At 48.2% G+C, this 22,693-nt stretch overlaps 1 protein-coding gene across 7 annotated transcripts in view; it reads right to left on the bottom strand.

The window, feature by feature from the left end:
* The window catches only part of IQSEC3 (IQ motif and Sec7 domain ArfGEF 3), a 268,326-nt gene that overhangs the window by 85,506 nt on the left and 160,127 nt on the right, over positions 1-22,693 (bottom strand). For all 7 annotated transcript variants that reach the window (XM_060245739.1, XM_060245740.1, XM_060245746.1 and 4 more), the window contains exon 3: positions 6,074-6,371. In XM_060245739.1, coding sequence (XP_060101722.1) covers positions 6,074-6,371 — 298 coding nt within the window. The remainder of the gene's footprint in view (positions 1-6,073; positions 6,372-22,693) is intronic.

The raw sequence follows: 22,693 nt of genomic DNA, 5'->3' as shown, positions 1-22,693 counted from the left end.
ATCCTGTAAACACATTCATTATAAATCAGAAAGGAAAATATAACCAGAACTTATTTAATGTTACTGTTTCTCACCCACTTGAACCACCACCACAAACCTGGTGACCTTAGGGGTGAAAATATCTGGGAACTAAGATACTGGAGACCAAGCTGAAAGAATGAATAAAGTAGAACATGTTGACTTATACTTCCCAGAACCTGCATTCTTTATGTATGTAATACATAAATTTAACAGGTTAAAAACTTCCTGAGGCAACGTGAATTGCCAGCTACAATTTTATTTCTGTATATCATATATTCTAATTCTCAACTTGGCCAAACCTAAGGACACTTAAATCCAGAGAACAGAGCTGTGAATAGGCAAGACAGACGTTGCAACAACCTGGAAAATGTCCTAGGTTTGCAGGGAAAAAATCTGAAATCTAAGAAAAGAAAAATACTTTAGGGGTTTAAAAAAAACAACATTATTAAAGGGGCATCTGTAGCTTTAAGAAACAGATTACCTCAGTGGTTATTACTAGGCAACCAGAACATTCCAGACTTGCTTTCTGTCTGCAAGAGGCAGGGGAGGGACAGGGTCCTTTTCAAAGCTATTTTAGTCTTTGAGGGAGGACTCACTGGGAACAGGCCTGGAAGCAATCATTGGGTGATTAGATACAATCTGACTTGCAGACTCACCTAGGCCTAATTGCTTGCTATTGTTTAATAGCAGCCGCCTTATGAAAGCCAGTGTAAGTTAGAGATTCAGAATAGGATCTGGAAAGCCCAGGTTCAAATCCCCATCTTGCTGAGGAAGCTCACTGAATGATTTTGGGCCAGTCACATACATTCAGGGCTTTTTTGTAGTAGGAATTCCTTTGCATATTAGGCCACGCACCCCTGATGGAGCCAGTCCTCCAAGAGCTTACAGTAGACCCTGCACTAAGAGCTTTGTAAACTCTTGGAAGATTGGGTACATCAGGGGGTGTGGCCTAATACGCAAAGGAGCTCCTGCTACAAAAAAAGTCCTGCATACATTCAGTGTCACCTTGTGAGGATGAGGAGAGGAGAATAACATAAAGTGCTTTGGTCCGCACTGTGGACAAAAGCAGGGTATAAATGAAGTAATTTTTTTTAAAAAAAACAGCTGAAGTTGGGAGGCAGATAAAAGGTAGGTTGGTAAATGGCTGAGAAGAGATAATGAGGCAGGGAAAGGGGAGAGGATATGAGGATTGCCTGGAACAGGGAAAGAGGAAATAGTGTGGGGAGGGGGAAACAGGGCAAAGCTCTACACAAGTACTTGTAGTTCCCAATCCCTAACATGCAAGTTGTCCTGACACAGTGGCTGGCACCACCCAGTTGGGCCATATTTCTTCTAAGAAGAGGCTGCTGGGGTAGTAGGGTTGCCAAGTACAACTCAGGAAATATCTGGGGACCTTGAGGTGTGTCAAGAGTGTCTCTTGCCATCTTTGTAGTTCTACTCTGTGATCTATTGTTTCCTCTGTTTGCAATGTATCTCTATCTCTGTAGTAACTGATTGAAATGTATTTCTGCCTGATATCAGACAGTCAATGTCACAGGCCTGTCTTCAGATGATTATGTGTGCACCTGCAGAAGGAGGTATGGGAACCGATCTTTGGTGGGAGGGAGGACTTGCTTGCTTGGTGCCATTGAATTCAAATGTATAACAGTTAAGATAAAGACTATAATTATAGGGCAAGAGCCCGCCATAATCAGTTTTCGCAAGAACCATCTTGCCCTATGGAGGTCAGTATTTCAATAAAGCCTGTTTACCGATAGGTCTGGTGTTGACAGCTGAACTGCTGGGGACTTGATAGGGTAGAGCCTGGAGACTTTGAGGGTGGATCCAGGAGACTTTCCCATTCCAATTAAATAAATAATAATACAGCAGTGGAGTTCCCGTGAATACAGTCTTCATTTCCTCATCCTCTTTTTTGCCTTCAAAGGGTTTCGAGCAGCTGCACTTCCACTAAATGAAAGTCAAATTTGTCATACCCCCACAAATCCCTTGCGAGGCTTTGGTAGCATTTCCAAGCATGGCTTGATTAAGTGACTCACGCACACAAAGCAGCCAAAATAAACATAAACACTTTGCAAGCACACACTTTTGGGATCTCATGAGGGCAATTAACTCACTGGAGTTGCTGGATGTAACAATCTGCTGTATTTCAACCAACTTCTTCAGAAGGAACAAAGCAGTCTAGGGAGTGGAGTTTTCCTCCATACCATAATCAGGTTCTAGTTTATTCTTTACTATCCATTTTACTATGCAAACGACTTCTGAAAAGTATGCAAAACAAATAGAGGGACAGTGCTCTCTTCCTTTTTCACAGCTTCACACACTCACATGGAAGAGCCATGTGACTCTGCCTGCTCACCCTTGCCCCCATATTGATTTCCTCCTACTGAGACTTAAAGGCACACACACATTCTAAAACACAGTTTGCAAGCTTCTTCTAAACCTGCGGAGATTTAAAGGTACATCATGGCTGTTTGGGCGGGGCTTCCCCCACTGGACAGCTGGCTAGCGGCAGGGAGGAGCCTGCAAAACTGGGGGATCCTCCACCTGGACCTGGGGACCAGCAAGCCTATGGGGGAGGGAGGGAAAGCTGACAGATAAAGGTAGGTTGGCTGTTGGGTAGGAAGGAGAGAATGAGGCAGAAAAACGAGAGAGGCTATGGGGGATTTCAGGGGTGGGACAGAGGAAATAATGGGGGAGAGGAAATGAGGTGCTGCCCACAAGTCCTTTGCAGGTTCCTATTTGTCTATATTTAGTAGGAATAAATACTTAATCTATCTCAATCTGCAGCAGAGGATGAATATACAAAAAGGCTTGAGACCTTCTGCTTCTTGATATAACAGTGGGTAACTAATCTGACAGAAATTTGTTAGCAAGTCGGTTGCAACTTGACAGCACTTTCTACTCTCAATACCAAGACAATGGATTTCTGTCAATCCTTCCTCCCCAAACTCAGGTTTCTGAAAGGCTCTGCTCGCCATTGTTAAAAGCTCCATTCACAACCACCCAATTCTGTCCAACTTCAGCCACAATTTCCCCATCCCACTCTGGCCCCATCCCAGGACCATTTCATCTGGTCCTGGCAACATCTCTTCCAGGCTCAACCACTTATCTCTGACTCTTCCTGGTCTACTATTTTTACATTGGCCATTCTAATGCAATCTTGTTTCTTTGGATTCAGAAAACTGCCTAGAAGAAGCCTGTTCCTGAAGCTATCATATGTCTGACAATAGGGATTTGAGGACAGCAGACAGAACATGGCTAAAGGTGCTGATTTTTAAACTTGTCATTTTTTAAAAATGATGTAAATGAATAATATAGTTGAAGATAGGAGGCAGGGAAATGGTAGGTTGCTGAATTGCTGAGGAGATGGAATGAGGAAGGAAAAAGGGAGTAGATATGGGGGTTGCCAGAAGGAGGGAAAGAGTGTGTGGAGAGGGATACAGGACAAGGTGAGGCGCCCTTCCTCACATGTTGACCGATTTCACACTCACCTTATGCCGCTCTCACATTTGTCTTCTCAGCGTGGCTTCCTTCCAATTTCCCACTATCTGCCCCAGACATTTTCACACAGCAAAATTGTTTTTTAGCAGTTTCTGTTTGCTGCACGAAAACACCAATCCTTGCTGCAGCCTCGGGGCAGATAGTGGGAAATCGGAAGGAAGCCGCACTGAGAAGACGAACATGAGAGCAGCGTAAGGTGAGTGCAAAATCGGTCGTTGTTAAGTCAAGCATGAGTCTGAGATGCATGACTGAAAGATCTTTGCTAGATACACAAGACTCATGAATGATTGGATAGGAGATTTACAAACCACCTATCATAACAAAATCCATGATGCAACTTAATCTCCTGGGAAAACAGAACATTTATTTAAGTGAGAGCACAGAAAACAACAATGACCACAAAGATGCAGCATGCAAGGAGACAAAGAGCTGGGAAGCAGGGCCTGGGATGTTGAAGTGGTGGAGGAAATCTAAGGGGAAGAAGGTCATCCTGCCACTGAGGAAGTGAAGAATGAAAAATATAAGAGGAATTTTATTAATGTTGTTATTATATATATTCCATTATTTCAAATATATATATATATATATATATATATATATATATATATATATATAACGATCTGTGGGGGTGGAGGAAGAGCTAGGTTTTCCAGGCCCAGAGCATGAAAGGAATCTTGTACTTTTAAACTTTCCATGAATGGGAAAATTCCAGTGACTGCGGCTTGTCCCGTCTCAGTAATGGGGAAATGCCGCATCCAGTGAAATTCAAAGCTTTAAAACAGCCAGTTAGGATTCCACAAGCACATCAGGCAGCAATGCAACAGCTGAACCTACCCCAGGAACGGAAGGCAGTCTTTTCAACAATTGCAGTGTTATTTGTTGGTTAAAAGTTGGGAAAGACTTGGGGAAACATCTTTGATAGCTGTAACATCCTTGCTGTGTGTTGGCTTTTCCCTCCCTGTTGCAGATATAAAACCAGGTTGTGTCCAAAGGAGCAAGCCTTTGGCAAGAGGGTAAAACCAAAGGGCTCATGGCCTTTTGGCTCACAGTCTGTGCCTCTGGATGAAACAGCAACTTGATGCAGGACTGGCCCAGGACAAAGTTAGTTGCTTTGATTGGTTAGTTTACTTATATGTTTTTTTGTTGTTGCTGTAAACTGCTTTGGGGACCTTTGAAGAGGAAAATAAGGTTCAAATATTGATAAATAGGAGGCTGTCAGTTAGACATAGGAACCCCGACTTGTACTCAAAATAAGTCTGCAAGCTTTTCTGTGACAGTTTGTCTAATGCTCTGATGGTTTAATTAAATGTTAGATGTCAATCACTGCTACACAGATCCATATAACCTAAAGACCTAATGAATATAAATCCACTTCTGCATTGTCTTGGATTATAGTAGGACCGCCATGAGAGAGATCTCCAAATACACAAAAGACAAAGGCTAAAAATACATTGCACATCTCTGAGTTATGGCTATTCTGTCCAAAGTTTATTTGGATTCCTGGCATAGCAACTAACTGTCCACATGAGCTGTAACTCAGCTCAGATTCCCCACTTTCATTTTAGAAGAAAGGTTAACCCTTGTTGAATCACAGGTAGAAGACAAGAAGTGCAGCCAGTATTCTGCCCAATCACAATGTGACAAACAAGCCCACACCCACCTTCCATCATTCTAGCCTATCAGGAAAGTCAAAGCCATGATAGACAGAATACCTCTCTCTCCTTTGAGTTTCAGTGTTGCTCAAAGAGACAGCATAAGAAAATCCTGATCTGGGAAATAGTTGCTTCCTCTCATACTTCCTCAATTTTTAATTATTTTTTTTGTAGTTGCCAGGAGCAAACACAAAGCAGCTGGTAGACAATAACAGCAATTACTGTCCTTGATTTGCATAATCAGCAAAAAATGCATACTATGCAAATTTGTATATAGCCTCCCTACATCCCACACACCCACCCACAACTGGTACCGAGGAGGCAAAACGAACGAAATATCCATCTACTTTTTCATGTGCGTGAATTTGTTTTGAATGGAGGTCCATGGTTTGGATGGCATTGTCTGAAAGGATTTTGTGGGATTAATGTCGTATCTCTGTGCATTGTGAGCCAAAAATAACAAGGCACTGAGAGCTGGCCTGTATGTTATTTTTGTCATGGTGACTGGCAGGGGTGGAATTCTATCAGGAGCTCCTTTGCATGTTAGGCCATACACCCCTGATGTAGCCAGTCTTCCAAGACCTTACAAAAATGAGCCTTGGAGGATTGGCTACACCAGGGGGTGTGGCCTAATATGCAAAGGAGCTCCTGCTAGAATTCCACCCCTGGTGACTGGTGTGCCCATGGTGAATATCTCACGCCCTGTTTAAACAGTAGTCATGACGTGAACCGGGAAAGAGCCATCCCCAAGGGCGTTTGCTCGACTTCCCGTTCACATCATTGGCTGCCGTTGGCAAGGCGGGTCAATGAACATGGAAACTAAGCTAGAGAGGCGAGCGAGAGATGGCCCCGACACACCCCAACCCCCTCTCCCACAGCATGAGGAGAAGCCAGTGTACCTGTTTATTCTTTAAGTCAAGGGAGAGCTCATAATCGGAGGCAGCAGCATGAGAACATGTGGCTGCCCCTTTGCTGCGCTGCCCTCGCACGGGGGAACCCGTGTGATGGAGGCTGGCCTTCTGCCCCAAAGGGGAGCACCCCGCTGCCTGATCCACCTGCGCTTCCTGCAGCTCCGCATGCTGGGCTTTTAACTTCAAGGTGTCGGACCTGCCTTCCTGGACACTGTGTCTGCCGGCCTCCTTCGGGTCCTCCGCGTCACACCCGGGTTTCTTGCTGGCTGAACCGCAGGGATCGTCACTGTGAACAAAATGCAACGTTTCTCTTTTTTATTTGCTCTTTTTTTAAAAAAAAATTCTCTAGCCTGCAGCAGCTAATCGGCTTCACACACATCCACAGAATGTAAACTGTGGTGGGGCAGGAGCAGGGAACACTCTGGGGAGGGGATTAAAAATTTACATTGAGGAGATACAGTGCTAGGAGGGAATTTGTCAGGGCAAGGAATACGGGTCTTTCCTTTCAGGCAACTGCCACAGTCCACTGCATGTAGCAAGAGCTGTTTCATACATTACAGAATTAGGTCTGTTCGACAAGCCAGACACAAAGACCCTGTAAAGAACTTCCTGCCTGCTTTGGTTTGCAAATGCAAGGTGGTTGTCAAATATATCGTTGGAGAGTTGTATTTGGTGTGGTAGTGGTGAATCACAGGTTGTGCATGCCAGAAATAGTTCAGTACTTGCACCCATCATCTGTCCTCATACCATGGGATAGATATATGCCTTTTTTAAAAAAAAGTGGCATCACAAAGGATAAGATGTGAAACTCAGTCATTATAACATAAACCTCAGGTGTGTGCAGTGTACCAGCCAAACTACAATATGAAGTGGTCCTGTACAGATCAGAGTCATACAACTCCTCACTGTTGTCTAGTGTTGCCAAGTCCTCTTTGTCCCGGAGGGGGGAACATTCACACGTGTGCAAAGCGTGCGTGCAATGCAATAATGTCACCCGGAAGTGACATCATCGCATCGGTGGCACCACGCTTGGCCACTCTAGGCATTTCCAGAGAAACTCTATGATTTTCCTGGATGCTCTAGCCATTTGGGAGGGAGAAACTCTGTGGTACCTATTGTACCATAGAGTTTTCCCTCCCGAATAGCTAGAGCATCCAGGAAAACCATAGTTTTCCCGGAAATGCCTAGAGCAACCACTGCGCGCTGTCACCAGCACGATGATGTCACTTCCAGGTGATGTCATCACGCTGGTGATGTAGGGGGAGGTTCCCACCTAATGGCCCAATGTAGGCCAGCAGGTTGGGAATCTCCCAGGCGGGGGAATCCCTGCCTGGACGGGGGGGTTGGCAGACCTACTGTTGTCTCTCTGGTCCAGGTACAATTTGCAAAGTTACCAGATGGAAAAAGGCCAAATAACTGCATTCTCATTTTCCTTGCTTGTAAGTGCCTGTTCCTTCCAGGGGGTTTCTGTTCCATGCATGTTTTTCTCCTGCTACTGGTCAATTTGATATTACACCAGTGTCATGTCCAGCATATCTTCCTGCAGATCTGAACTGCATGTTTTTATGCCAGAAATAAACTAGTGTAATATCAAATTGGCCACTAGAAGGAACAAAACACGTATGGAACAGAACTCCCCTTCCCCTGAAGACATAGGAACAGATGAGAAGGAAAACGGGAAAAGCGGAACAGCCCATTGTCATTTTTCATGGCACTCACTCTAGAACAGAGCTTTATGTAGAAATCCTGGAGTATTTAACTTGTTTGAGGAGTATGGAATATTTAGTTTATTTGTATTTCTTTTTGTTATTTTTAAAATTAAATGGGGGGGGGATAGTGCAACGACCATTTTGGCATCAATAAAAACATGAAAACCGCTGTTGAAATTGTTGCTAAAGCAACTGTAAATTTTTAGCAAGGCACACTGCTAAGTTATGATGGGTAGCTAGTCCTTCAGTGGCTAAATATGTTTTAATTTGTTCCTTTTGTTTGTGCAGTACTATCTCGTTCACAGTTACTCAGTAGTAAGGCATTCTGCATTCAGTGAAATTTACTTCCAGGTAAGTGTATTAGTAGAGGTTCACTTTCCCAACAGACCTCTAAAAATGGCAGACTCCGGATGTCCTTTTAGATTCACTCTTTCCATTACCAAGAATAATATGAAACAGAATGCAAGTAACAGAAACATATCCCCAGGTGGGGGCAGGGGATCACCCAGTTTGGAGCCCCCTCCCCGCTTCAGGTTTATCAGAAAGCAGGGAGGGAGGGAAATGTCTGCTAGGCACTCCATTATACCCTATGGAGACTGATTCCCATAGGGCAGGGGTGTCCAGGCTCATTTGTTAGGAAGGCCAGATCTGACATAAATGGGACTTTATAGGGTCAAGCCATGCATGTCCAAAAATGTAATGCCAGATAGCAGATAGACTTTATAGAGGACACAGGCCAACACAATTAAATATATCAATTTTTAACTTAAATTACAAACATTCTTAAAACTCCTGCAGCATTTTGTTTAAAATGGAAAGGGGGATAGTTAGATTTTGCAATGCAATTTTAAAAATAAAACATCAAGGAAAAGCACAAAGATCACAGCAGAAACTTTAAAAAATAAAATGCTCTCAGCCTGAGAAAACATGAAATGGCAAGGTATTGCAAACTTCTTCCCTTCACCCCAGGTCTACATAGGTTAGCAATGATTCTCCAGTGTCATATCCCCCTTTGGCTGTCAGTTCTCAACTAGGCACTAGTTTTTACTCCACTGAGAAGAGACAAAGCTGGCTCAAGGCATCAATGCTTAGTTTGCAACGACACAATTCCAGGAAACTTCAGCTGGCCATAGGAACGTTGGAAAGTTTCTCTCCATTGAAAGTTGCAAAGAAAATGTGGAGTGAGTTTTCTGTTCACTTCTGCTCTGTTTAGAAGCAAGAGTGGGAAATCCATTCCACATTTTCTTTGCAACTTTGCTCTCAGCTTTGGCCTCTGCAAAGAGAAGGCAGAGGGAGCTGGGAACATCCTCACAGTCTTCTGAGCTTCACAGGGTGAGGACAGGAGTGGGGAGAAGGTCCGGCCCCTTCCCAGCCGACCCAGCTCGCTGGCTATAGGCTGGGGGCCGTCTTTGCATCCCCGGAAGGAGGGAGTGGCAGTAACATCACCCGACATACGGGTGTTTTTGCAAGGCGCGGAGTTGGGGCTATATAAGCCCCGGCTCCCGCTTTGCCACGCAGTTTTTGTTTCGGCTCTCTGGAGAGAGCCACGTCCGTCGGTGCTGCTCAGGGTTGTGGCCTGGGCAGCTAGGGTCGGAGCTCGAACGAACAGCTGATCAGCGCAGGCGGCCGGTGCTTCGCGCGGCGAGGCGCGCTTGCGGCGGCGGCTGTTTGAAGTGGCGTGCGAGCTTCGGGGGATCAGCTGCTTGGCGCGCTTGCGGGGAGCTTCCCGAGGATCAGCTGCTTGGCGCAGCTTGGAGTTTTCGCGCGGCGGGTCGCGCTTGCGGCGGCTAACAAACGCAGCGAAAGGGCAGTTGTATCTGGGGCTTTCAGGGAGGCCGGGAGGGACCATTGCTGGGCCATTTCTACCTCATTGCTTTTGCCCTACTTGCTGTGTGCAGCGGCCGCTAGTCGACGGGAGCGTGGGAGGCTGGCCACTATTCGGCGGCCCCTTCTCTAGACGTTCTCCTGGTGGGGGAGCCGGGTTCCTTTGCTGGTGGTGGGTGTGCCACTCTTCCCTACCCCCCCTTTCCCACCCTGGTTTGCTCGTCCTGAGGGGAGAGTTTTTGGTCCAGGTGCTGGGGCTTGTGCCTCTAGCAAACTTCCCCCCCCCCTCTCTCATCATCCCTTCCTTACCTTGGGGTTAGCAGCTCCGAGGGCGGTGCCTGCCCGGGGTTTGGGATAGGCAGCTTGGGCTACCCCATTGTAGGGCGTGCAGATATCTCCTCCTAAGGGTAGGTGGGTGGGGCTGAAAGGGGCCTTTGGGTCGTCTGTAAGCCCCAGCCTTGTGCTGGTCGTCAGTTGAGGATGGCCCCAAAAAAGGGTCAGGGCAAGTCTAAGGGCAAGCAGCCCGCTCGCCCACCCCGGGGGCGGGGTCAGCAAGGAGCCCCTGCTGGGGACCAGGGTCAGAGTGAGCGGGTTCGTCTCGCCATTATTAGTCAATTGACTGCCCTCGAACAGGAGCGTGTGGCCAGGGGGGCACCCATTTGGGAGGGCCGTCGCCGTGCCACCGGCCGGTCGGCGCGGCTGACTTTTGAATCCCAATTGCTTGCAAGGCTGTCTGCTTTACAGGGTGGGCAGCCGGAGCCCGAAGCGCCGCTGGAACTTGACCAAGAGGAGGATCCAGGTGAAGGCCCATCGGGTGCGCCATCGGGCGACGGGGCGTCTGGAAGCGGGGGGACGCAGCCCCCTGGAGGGTCGGGCGTCTTTCCGGGTGACGGTGGTAAGCCCCTTACACTGCCTGTTCAAGGTTGGCCTTGGGGTCCCGCCCAGTCAACCCCCCATCTGCTGGGGGCGAGCGGGGTGGGATGGGGGCCCGGGTGGTTAGGTGCCAGTGAACAGTTGGGCCCCGCTCAGCCACGGGCTTGGGGTTTGCAGGCACCCAGTTGGCTGTCCAGCGCAGTTCCTACCCCTATTGGTCAGCAGGCGGGCGCTGGGGCGCCCCCTGCAGCCCCTCCCTCACTGGCCACACCGGGCATTTTGCCATGGGGTGGTCAACAGGGGGCACAATGGCAGGGAGCATGGCCTGCAACGCAAGCGGGTGGGTGGTTCTATCCACCAAACCCCTATGCAAGTATCCCCTTTCATGCTCTCCCTTATGGCGACACTTCTTTGCCTTTGGGGGAGCATCTGACGCCGGCCACGCGCGAGAAAATCCTACGTGGGGAGTACGTCGATGTTTTTGGTCTCCTGTTCAGGGAGCTCGAGAAGAAAAGTAAGGATGAGCTCGACGACAGGGACAAGGAAAAGATAAAGCGCAGGAAGGTTGACAGGGCCTGGGCAAATTGGTTGCCCGGCTTCCTGATCTATGCCGGGGTCATCGCAAGGGCACAGCCGGCTAGGGCGGCCGCCCTCTTTCAATATATAGATATAGTCTATAGGGCTTACACGGACTTCGCCGGGGCAGCATGGCTGCAATATGACGAAGCCTTTCGGATGCGGGCCGCCGTCAATCCCGGAATGCCGTGGGACCAAATAAATCAGCAGCTGTGGTTGCAGCTGATGGCCCCGGCAAAACCAAATTCCGGGGATAGGTCCGACAGCGGCCATTTGGTGCAGAGATCACAGCAACAGGAGACTACCCCAAGCGCCCGCGTTTCCGTGGGCCAGCCGGATCATTCCCGGTTGTTGTGCTGGGAGTTTGCCTCCAAGGGGGTCTGTCCCAGGGAGCCTTGTAAATTCCGTCACGAATGTCCGCTGTGCAGTGGGCCCCATGCACTTTCGGCCTGCAGTAGATCAAAGCCTGGAGCGGGCGGTAAGCGCCCCGGAGGCGGCGGCGGCGGTTCGCAGCCACCCGGAAAAGGGGCCCAGCCCCATCCGCCTGCCGGCTCTCAGTAGGTTAGTGGCTACATACCCGTGCAGGGCTGATGCTATCTATTTACGGGATGGTTTTAATCTGGGGGTTTAGGATTCTGTACAGGGGGCTCGGCCCCCCCCTTTTTTTGTAGACCCCAATCTAAGATCGGTTGTGGGTACTGAACTGGTTGTCCGGGATAAAATAGTTAAGGAATGCAGTCCTCCGCAGATTGTTTGGGGGTGGGCCTAATGTTTCCCCTTCCCCACGGGAGCCTGCATTGTCCCACGCTGCCTGCTGTTGGCCTTCTTTGGGGCCCTGCGTGTAAGCGAATTGGTAGTGCAGCCAGGGGCGGTCACTTCTGGCCTCCACAGCTGCTGCTATGGGCTACGCGCCCTCTGCCATCCAGCGTATCGGCCGATGGCGGTCAGTGGCTTATAAGCTTATGTGTGCCCCTTGGTCACTAGCAGCCCGTTGGGTGGTTGGTTAATTTTTGTGCATGTTGCTGACTGTGGTTTGTTTTTCAGGTGCTGTGGCTCGGGGTGAGAGAAGGCGGGTTCTCATCTGCGGGCACAGCATGGCTTTTTGGGCTGCCCATTACGCCAGACGGTTTCCTGTGGGCACCCAGCTCGGTCTCAGTGCATGGGCTACTGTTGAATGGCTGGGTCGTCGGGGGCTGCGCTGGCCCGGGATCATGCCGCTGTTGTTCAGGGAGCGAAGGGCGTTGCCTCCTCACATTCTTGTCGTTCACTTGGGAGGGAACGACTTGGGGTTGCTGCGTGGGAAGGTTCTTTCCCAGCAGGCGTTGGCTGACCTCCGCGAAATTCGTCGCAGGTGGCCTGGGGTTATACTGGTGGTCGGCAATTTTGCCACGCAGGGTGTGGAGGCACGCCATTTTGCCGGGTGGTATTGAACGGGCCAGACGTAAGGCCAATAGGGCCATTCAGAAGGCCATGGAGGACGGACTAGGAATTTTCCTCCCTCATCCGGCCATACGGGTCAATCAAGTGGACCTGTATCGGCCGGCTGGTGTTCATTTATTCAATTTGGGCAACCGGGCCTTCTTAGAGGAAATTCGGCAGGGGGTGCGGTCGGCTCTGGGCCACCCGTTGGGGCGCTAATGCCTAAGCAGAGGCTTGGCATTGGCGGTGGCTGGATGAGGTTTGGCCACTGGGTTTTCCAGGGGAGCACCTATGGCCTAGCACCGGTGGTGCGGTGGTCTGCAGGAACCGTAGATGGGCTATACGGCTCAGTACGGTGATGCAGATCACAGGGAGCCTCACCTGGGTGGATCTTTCCATGGGGATTGATGCCAGCCCGGTTGGTGATGGCTGGAGGCCTGGCCGCTCAGTTACAACCCGATTACGGCGGGTTTGTGCTGGGGGCAGGGTGGCTCGCCCTTTGGACAAGGCGGGGTCCAGGTGTTGACCCCAGGGCTTGTCTGGTCTGGTTTCCCCCCCCCTGTCAGTTATATTTGTTAATTCTAATAAAGCGGCCCGGTTTAAAACCCAACAATTGTGTCTGCCTCTTCATTCCGACTGGGGGGGCAAGGTCCGGCCCCTTCCCAGCCGACCCAGCTCGCTGGCTATAGGCTGGGGGCCGTCTTTGCATCCCCGGAAGGAGGGAGTGGCAGTAACATCCCCCGACATACGGGTGTTTTTGCAAGGCGCGGAGTTGGGGCTATATAAGCCCCGGCTCCCGCTTTGCCACGCAGTTTTTGTTTCGGCTCTCTGCCCGCCCACCCTTCCCATTGGCAGTACAGGTACATGCCGGTCGCCTGTTGGGGCCAGGTAGGAATTTTTTCACTCCCGCACAATTGGCCTACGTGGGGGTGTTTTTCGCCTACCTTGTACTGCCTAGTAGGTTAGGTTTTGTTGAGTATTAGTTCGGTCGCAGGCTGGATGAGGTTTGGCCACTGGGTTTTCCAGGGGAGCACCTATGGCCTAGCACCGGTGGTGCGGTGGTCTGCAGGAACCGTAGATGGGCTATACGGCTCAGTACGGTGATGCAGATCACAGGGAGCCTCACCTGGGTGGATCTTTCCATGGGGATTGATGCCAGCCCGGTTGGTGATGGCTGGAGGCCTGGCCGCTCAGTTACAACCCGATTACGGCGGGTTTGTGCTGGGGGCAGGGTGGCTCGCCCTTTGGACAAGGCGGGGTCCAGGTGTTGACCCCAGGGCTTGTCTGGTCTGGTTTCCCCCCCCCTGCCAGTTATATTTGTTAATTCTAATAAAGCGGCCCGGTTTAAAACCCAACAATTGTGTCTGCCTCTTCATTCCGACTGGGGGGGGCAAGAGAGCCCTGCAGGCCTGATTAAAGCCCTGGGTGGGCTGGTTTGGCCTGTGGGCCACATATTTGACACCCCTTGTGAAAAGGAAAGACTACTGGGTATTCCATTATACTGGGTATAATGGAAAATTAGTCTGTAGGTATCTGGGGCTCTAGGTGGGCTGTTTTTTTAGATAAAGACACCATATTTTCAGCATAGCATCTGGCGCTTCTTCTCAAAACATCTCCCAAGTTTCAAAAAGATTGGACCAGGGGTCCAATACTATGAGCCCCAAAAGAAGGTGCCCCTATCTTTCATTATTTCCAATGAGATGCCCCTATCATTCATTATTTCCAATTGAGGGGAAACATTTAAAAGTTGTGTGGTCCATTTAAATGTGATGGGTAGAGCTCCCTTCAGAGTTCAATCATGCTTGTGACACCCTTGCTCCTGGCTCCATCCCCAAAGTCTCCTGGCTCTACCCCCAAAGTCCACAGATATTTCTTGAGTCAGACTTGGCAATCCTAGAAACATACAAAGGCCACAATCCACTAGTGACATTTATATATGTATAGAAAATTGAGCATGGACAGCTCTGGGGTTCTTCTTTCATTTTCACCAATGCAACACACATTAAAAAAAAATCAAACTACAATTTAAAAAGTGGTCTGTGGTTTGGCAGGAAGGTAATTCCAGCTGTGAAAATGAAAGAAAAAAAGATAATAGGGGGGAAAACATGTATTTTGATTACCATATTTGGGGGATTACAAACAAAGATCAGAACCTATCAACCAGGAAAATATTCTGCTTTGCTCTTCCCACAATCATGCTCTTTACTGCTGATTCTTACTCACTGCTCCTTTTACTTCTGATTTTCACAGCAAGTCAGACTCGGAATCATGCTTTGAATTTTGCCTGTCTTTTCAGTGAATCCGTGATGCTAATTTTCATGACATTACAATAATTTCCATGGCAACACATCATGATGTCATGAAGACAAGAACACTAACGTGCAGCAGGATTATGCAAGGGACAGCTCTCGTGGGGGGAAGCGAACAGAAAGAGAGTTCTCATACTAGCTTTTCTTCCCGTACATATTAATAGCAAGATGGTGAGGAAACCAGGAAAGAGACTTCATCAATAGGCAAAAATATGCAAGAACCCATTGACAAGCTAAGGAATTTCTGAATCAGCTTCTTTTGAGAGACACCATGGCTCCATTTCCTGATCCTCCACTGAAGTGACAAGAAGCAAACTAGAGCAAAGACTGCCAAAGCTTTCACCATGGTGTTTAGGATCACTAGGCAGGGCCTGGCAACCAGTGGAAGGCACTGACCAGTGGCAGAGGCTCTCATAAGAACATAAGAGGAGCCATGTTGGATCAGGCCAATGGCCTATCCAGTCCAACACTCTTGTCACATAGTGAGCAAAAAAACAACCCAGCTGCCATCAGGAGGTCCACCAGAGGGGCCAGGACACTAGAGGCTTTGTATTGTGGACTCCATGGCATTTAGGGTTGTCAATCTCCAGGTGGTGACTGACATTCTCCTGGGATTACAACTGAGCACCAGGTGATAGAGATCAGTTCACCTGGAGAAAATGGCCACTATGGATGGTGGACTCTGAAGTTATACCTAAAGTTGCAAACCTACAGTTGGCACCTGGAGATTTCCTTCCATTACAATTGATCTCCAGCTTACAGAGATCAGTTCTGCTGGAGAAAATGGCTGCTTTGGACTGTGAACTCTATGGCATTAGAATCTGCTGAGACGTCTCCCCTTTCCAAACCCCACCTTCTTCAGGCTCCACCACCAAAATCTCCAGGTATTCTTCAACCCAGACCTGGCAGTCCTAATTATACTCCATTGAAGTCCTTCCCCTACCCAAAACCTGCCATCTTCGGGCTCCACCCCAGCTTCTATCATAGAGTTTTGCCCCAAAACCAGAGCATCACCAACCAATGTCCCCGACGTACCTACGTCACTTCCGGGTCACATAGGCAAGTCACGTTTAATTTCCATGTTCTTCCCTATTGGGGGTAATTTCCCCCGAACAGCCTGCTGGGAGGGTCTGGTATCCCTGCTATCCCCCATCAGCAGCCAAGAGGAACTTGGCAACCCTACAGAGTAAGCTGAGCCAAACAGCTTCATTGAGGCTGAAAGTACCACGAGAGCAGCTTGTCTCAGTAGTCAGAAGCCACTGGTGAGGGTAGCAGGAGCAGTAGTGGGCATCAGCTTGCCTTTTGTCACCTCCCCTGGCCAGGTCCAAGATAAGCCTCTTCAGGTCCTGCCAACATCAGTTTTCTTCTACCCCCATTCCCAGGACATGAAAAGTCCTAGCAACTTGTCCCTCTGTTCCACTTCCTATCTCTTCCTACAAAGGACAGAAGAAACATAGAAGTAGCGGTGTGCCAAACATGATTTCTGAAGTATATGGAACCATAGAACTCCCTCTCCTCACATGAATGGCTGTGTCTTCTGGGATATACTAGTTAGAACTGGGTTGTTGGTGGTGAGGATGCCAGTCATTGTTAAGTTTAGGTTGTTCCCTGCCTTGCTGTTCTCCACAGGAAAGAAGGTTTTGAAGACATCCTGCCTGCTATGTCTCCCTGGCCCTGGGGCATAGATCAAGATGGGCAGTCTGTCTGTAATAGTAGAAATGGGGTTGCCAAATTCCCTCACCATCACAGTGGGGGGATTTGGGGACATTCTGGTGGTGGGCAGGATGTTGTGCACAACATCCCCAAGTGATGATATCACTTGGAAGTGACATCATCATGTCAGCGATGTTGCATGTAACACTCTGTTTTTTGGGGAAAACTTTATGGTTTTTTGCCTTCAAAACCACAGAGTTTGCCCAAAAACATAGCATTGCCACACAACATCCCCATGTGATGATGTCACCCAGAAGTGACAGGGGCATTGTGCAGTGATGTCCCTGTGTGGGTTTGGAGTTTCCCCCACCAGCCAGCTGGCCAGCAGCAGATCAAAGCCCCCAAAAGCAAGGAAGCCCCACTGGGACCTGGGAGCTGGCAGCGCTAAGCAGAAGAGAGCAAGTCTCCAATAGCACCTTAAAGACTAACAACATTTGTGGTAGAGTATGAGCTTCCTTGAGTCTCTGCTCACTTCTTCAGATACAGATGCACTTCTTCCTCCATATTGGAAAGTGGAGTGCTTTCAGATGAAGAATGACAACAGCAGGCCTGATTGGATTAGGTGTGGTATGCAGAAAGCACCTACTCTGCCTCAGATATTGAAGAGCCGCTGCCAATCTGAGAAGATAATACTGACCTTGATGGACCAATGGCCTTATTCTGCGTAAGGCAAATTCATATGTTCCAAACTAGCATTTCAAGAGCCCATTAGGCCTCTTAAATTTGACATACTTTAGGGCCTCAGAATGTCTTGACCTTGCCTTCCATCTCCCCCACCCCCATTCCAGCTTAATGTCCCCTCCCCTACCAGCTCTTCCCCCTACCCTGGTTCTACTTCCCCCTAACTCTGCTTCTCTATCCCTCACCTCCTCCTAGTATGGTTGCTAGATGCCCAGTGCCCGCACTCCCTGCCTCCTTGCCAGGGAGTGGTGGAAGACATCATGTGACTTCACAATGTCACTTCTGTCTAAGAACCCAGCAGTGATGCACTGCATCCTGTAATGCTCTAAGAGTTTCCTTTATTTACCACAGCATATCAGGGAAACTAGGGTTGCCAGGTCCCTCCTAGCAACCTATAAGGGGGACTTACCTGAAGAAAGAGAAGGGCCTAGGCCCAATCACTGGCATCACACAGCAAGTGATGTCATCACACCAGGGATGTCCAGGCAACACTGGTATTTTGGCAAAAACTCTTGTTTCTATCCAGGGATTTTTTTGTAGAAAAAGCCCAGCAGGAATCATAGAATCATAGAGTTGGAAGGGACCTCTAGGGTCATCTAGTCCAACCCCGTGCACAATGCAGGAAACTCACAAACACTTCCCCCTAAATTCACAGGATCTTCATTGCTGTCAGATGGCCATCTAGCCTCATTTGCATATTAGGCCACACCCTCAGCATTGTTTCACACAGGACTTTTTTGTAGGAAAAGCCTAGCAGAAACTCATTTGTGTATTAGGCCACACCCCTAACCTCAGCATTGTTTTCCACAGGGCTTTTTTGTAGGAAAAGCCCAGCAAGAATTCATGTGCATATTAGGCCACACTCCCTGACACCAAGCCAGCCGGAACTGCATTCCTGTGTGTTCCTGCTCAAAGAAAGCCCTACTTCTATCATAGAGTTTTTGCCCAACTACCAGAGCATTGCCTGGACCTCGTGGGTGTGATAAACAGGTTGCTTACCTGTAACTGATGGTCTTTGAATGGTCTTCTGTGCAGCCACAGACTTTTTTGTTTGTTTGTTTTAGATTAGAGAAAGTGGGAGAAGAGAAAAAAACAGATAGAATGTCTTATCTATAACAGTCCCAGAGAAAACATCGAAATACGAAGAGGAGAGGCAAGAGGAGAGAAATTTCCATCCAGCTGGCAGTTGTTAAGGAAGGAACTGAGATGGGGGTGGGTTTCCCTCAGCTCCAGGCATGTGCAGTGGATGCCTGCTCCCCAGAGCTGAGAAGCCCACTGAAAATCTAAGCTCTAGAATTTTCCCAAAGAGGAGCACAGCGCAGGTGCAGTACCCAGTGTGTGGCCTGCACAGAGACCACAAAGAAGATGATGTCACTTCCTGTACAACACTGGCAAAAAGGCCCGGGCCGTTCTCTTTCTCCAAGTCAGTCCTGCCTCCGGCCAGCTGATTCACAGCTGGGGGGCAGTGCCTGGTAGCAGGGGACCCTTCCTCCACCTAGAGGAAACCCTTGAGCATCGTCTGACTTGTGATGTCACTTCCAGTTATGCAGCTAGAAGTGGCATCACATGACAATGTTCTGCTAGGTATCCACCTCTGTAGCCTTCAGCATTGGGCTGGCAACCATTCCTTCTAATGGTAGTGGCCACTTAACCCCACTTTTTAATGAATCAGATTTTATCCACTTTTTAATGAATCGAACCTCTAGCCTTGTTATACAGATTTTTAACATTTGTATCAGTTCCATCCCGTGGCTATTAAATATAAGGACTGAAAGCAGTGGGTGACTCAATCAGAGATCTCCAACTCCTTGCCAAGTCTGGCCCTGTGCCCACAAAAATGAACAGCACAGATGAAATGGTACAAGAAAAGATGAATCTCATTTCAAGATCGGAGATGATGGCTGCTTAAAAACACACACACACACAAAACCAGGCAGTTTGTATCTGCTAGCAAATGTTACCGTTGCACTACACTGATCTCTCATTTAAATATGATTTATAGTCTGTTTCCAGTGTTACTACCAAAAAAACACCCACCATAACATCCCAATCCACTGAACACGGAGTTATCACTCTAAAGCCAAGCATTTTAACATAGACAATCAACAGGTGCTATTCTTCCTGGCATAACAGGGTTTCGGGAACTCTGGCTCTCTCAAATTTCTGTATATCACATAGTGCAGAAAGCTGATCTGGTATCCTGTCAAGAATGGTTGGGATAAAAACCGTATGTGGGATTTCTGCACATCATCATATTATTCACAAAGTTGCAGAGTAGAATTGTCAGTCCCCCTATGCGGAACAGTGGATCCCTGCCCCCTCTTCGCATTTCCCACCATCTCTGAGTGGTGTTGGAAGAATTTTTTTTTAATTGACAGTGGGCTTGCAGCGTATTGTCATTGTGCCTCTCTAGGAACTGCTGCAATCTCTAGGAACTGCTGCAACCATAGTTTTCTGCTATGCCTAGAGGTCCCTCTCTAAGAATCATCAGAAACTATGGTAAAATGATAAAGGTTTTGGTGATTCCTAGAGAGGACTGATGTTGCTTCCATGTTTTCCCTGGAAGTGATATCATGCCATCAGGTCTCCTCCATGCTCCTATCCCCCGGTCTTCAGGGCCAGCCTTAGACTGTCTGGCACCCTAGGCAAGGCTAACTTCTGGCGCCCCCCCCCCTTGCACTGATGTAACTGAGTCACATGGGGGGAGTCCAGTTTGGTACCCCTGGAGAGCTGGTGCTCTAGACAACTGCCTAGTTTGCCTAGTGACAGGGCTGGCCCTGCCAGACTCCCACTGGTTGCCAGACCAGACCTGGCAACCATAATACAGAGCCTCTATCAAGAAAACAGGTGGCAATTCTACAGCTGGCTTAAACTGCCCTGTGCTTCCAGAAAGAAATCACAGAATAGACACATGAAGCTGCTTTATACTGAACCAGATCAGTAGTCATTATTATCTACTCTAACAGGCAGCAGCATCCCAGGGTCTCAGGCGGAGGCCTTTTATATCACCTCCTATCTGATCTTTTACATGGGGGATGCCAGCAATTGAATCTGCAACCTTCTTCTTGCAAAGAAGATATTATGCTACTGAGCCACAGCCCTAGCTGAAGGAAGAGTAGCCGTGGGTCTACCTTCCTGTAAAGCTGTAGTAGCCACTTAAGCCACTGTTCATTTAAATGGTACACCGAAGTTTTATATAAAATGTGGGACTTCTGTCTCTCTGGGAATGCAGGTCAAGGCAGTTTCCCATCATCAACCAGTATTAAGACCCCATGTGAATGTGCGGCAGGGCACTTCTGTCTGTAGCCAGCTCCGTAGTCCTATAAACTGACTACCATATATATGCATTTATTTAAAATACTTCTATTTCACCTGATCTCCTTAGACTCCAAAACAACAAACAAAGCACCAACAAGCTGCAAGTTCATGAAAAGCATCTAAACAATCAAACTGCAAGATAAAAACAGCTTGAACAGATTTGCAAATTCCAATTATTCGTCATCAAATGTCATTTAAACAATGCCTTCCAGAATGCAGGGATAAGGCACCTCCATACCCATTCTGGTAGGCAGGGTTGCCAACTCCCAGGTGGGAGTGGGGGATCCCCCAATTTTGCAGGCTCCAGCTCACCACCAGCCAGCTGGCCAGCACAGGGAAACCTCCCCTACAACAGCCACAATCCAATGTGACATCACAAGGAAGTGACATCATCACACTGGGGACGTCATGTGATGACGCTCTTGTATTTTGGACAGAGGCCAGCCTTTGAAGCTTACCGTGAAGTTTGCACCTAGTACTGAATCTCTTTACAGACACCTAGCAAAGCCTCTGGGGCATCATTCATCTGTACTGGCTGCTGGAAGAAGGGACATCAAGCGGACATGTTCAAATACATGTATGAGAAGAAGAAGACTGCAGATTTATACTCCTCCCTTATCTCTGAATCAGAGACTCAGAGCGGCTTACAATCTCCTATATCTTCTCCCCACACAACAGCCACCCTGTGAGGTGGGTGGGGCTGAGAAGGCTCTCACAGCAGCTGCCCTTTCAAGGACAACTCCTGCGAGAGCTATGGCTCACCCAAGGCCATTCCAGCAGCTGCATGTGGAGGAGTGGAGAATCAAACCTGGTTCTCCCAGATACGAGTCTGCACACTTAACCACCACACCAAACTGGCGGGTAACATGTGAACCAGACCAATGCCTCTGTAGGGATTAGAAACCAAGAGAGGCGCTTGATTAGACCTCCAGAGCCTCCTCCATGTGCTATGCTCCTTCCAATACACTGAGCTCAGCCACTCCGGTTGCAAGCTGTTTGCACATGTCCCAGCAAGGGATTTTGTAAGGGTCACAGTGCGGTCAAAGAGAAACCAAGTAAGTGCAATGATGCTCGGAGGCATTTCTCAGTTTGAGTTATTTCCATGCTATATTTAAACTTTCTAATCCCTGACCATTTCAAGCTGTCTGTATGGTCAGAGAATAGTTGCAAAGTATATTTTTAGAGTGGGAATAGTACAGACAGCATCTCTCTCCTTGATTCATTGTATAGAAGAAAAACATGTCAGACCCAGGATTATTCCGATTTTTCTGAAAGCCATACAAAAAAAATTCTTTCTTGTCCTCAGGCAAGACACAAATTCAGGACATGTCAACTTAATGAATAAAAGGGGCCGTGGCTTGGTAGCTGAATGTATGTACCGCATGCAGACAGTTTCTGTTTCTGTACTTGGCATCTGTATTTTTTTTTAACAAAATAGAACCTTTGAGTGAAACAGAAATTGCTGTGCAGCCTCTAATGCAACATCAGAGGTCCAGTTATTTGATATTATTTTCCTGACAGAGGCTAAGAGACTTTAATGGTCACATGAAAGTCAGAAATCCAGCAGGCAGAGCTTTCTGCCATTACTGCCTCCCTGTGCTGGGAAAGCCTTCCTTATTTCTGAATGATTTCAGGGGCCTCTTACCCGAAACGACATTTATGTTGTACCTTTGTAGCATTTCCAAGCAGGAATGTTGCTCCTTGATTTCTAAGCAGGAACATTGCACCTATTAGGGTTGCCAGTCCCCAGCTGGGGGCAGGGGAACCCTTGGTTTGGAGGCCCTACCCCCACTTCAGGGTTATCAGGAAATGGGAGAGAATGTCCACTGTGCCTATTATACTCTATGGCAGGGCTGGCTGAACTGTGGCTCTTTCGCACATATTGAGTGGCTCTCAGAAGCCACCACCACCCTGCCAGCTGGCTTGGAGAAGGCATTTCTCTCTTTAAATCACTTCTTCAAGCCAAGCCAGCCAGCAGCTTGGAGAATGCATTTAAAGTTAAAGTTGCTTTCTTTCTACCTCTCCCCCCTCTTCCCACCCCATCTATTTTCCTTCCTTCCCTCCCTCCTGTCTTACAGCTCTCAAACATCTGATGTTCATGTCTTGCGGCTCTCAAACATCTGACATTTATTCTATGCGGCTCTCAAACATCTGACATTTATTCTATGTGGCTCTTATGTTAAGCA

The sequence above is a fragment of the Heteronotia binoei genome, chromosome 8, assembly GCF_032191835.1.
Source record: "Heteronotia binoei isolate CCM8104 ecotype False Entrance Well chromosome 8, APGP_CSIRO_Hbin_v1, whole genome shotgun sequence".
Classification (NCBI taxonomy): Eukaryota; Metazoa; Chordata; class Lepidosauria; order Squamata; family Gekkonidae; genus Heteronotia; species Heteronotia binoei.
Note: the sequence above shows the minus strand (reverse complement) of the source record. Positions and strands in the feature narration are given on the sequence as shown.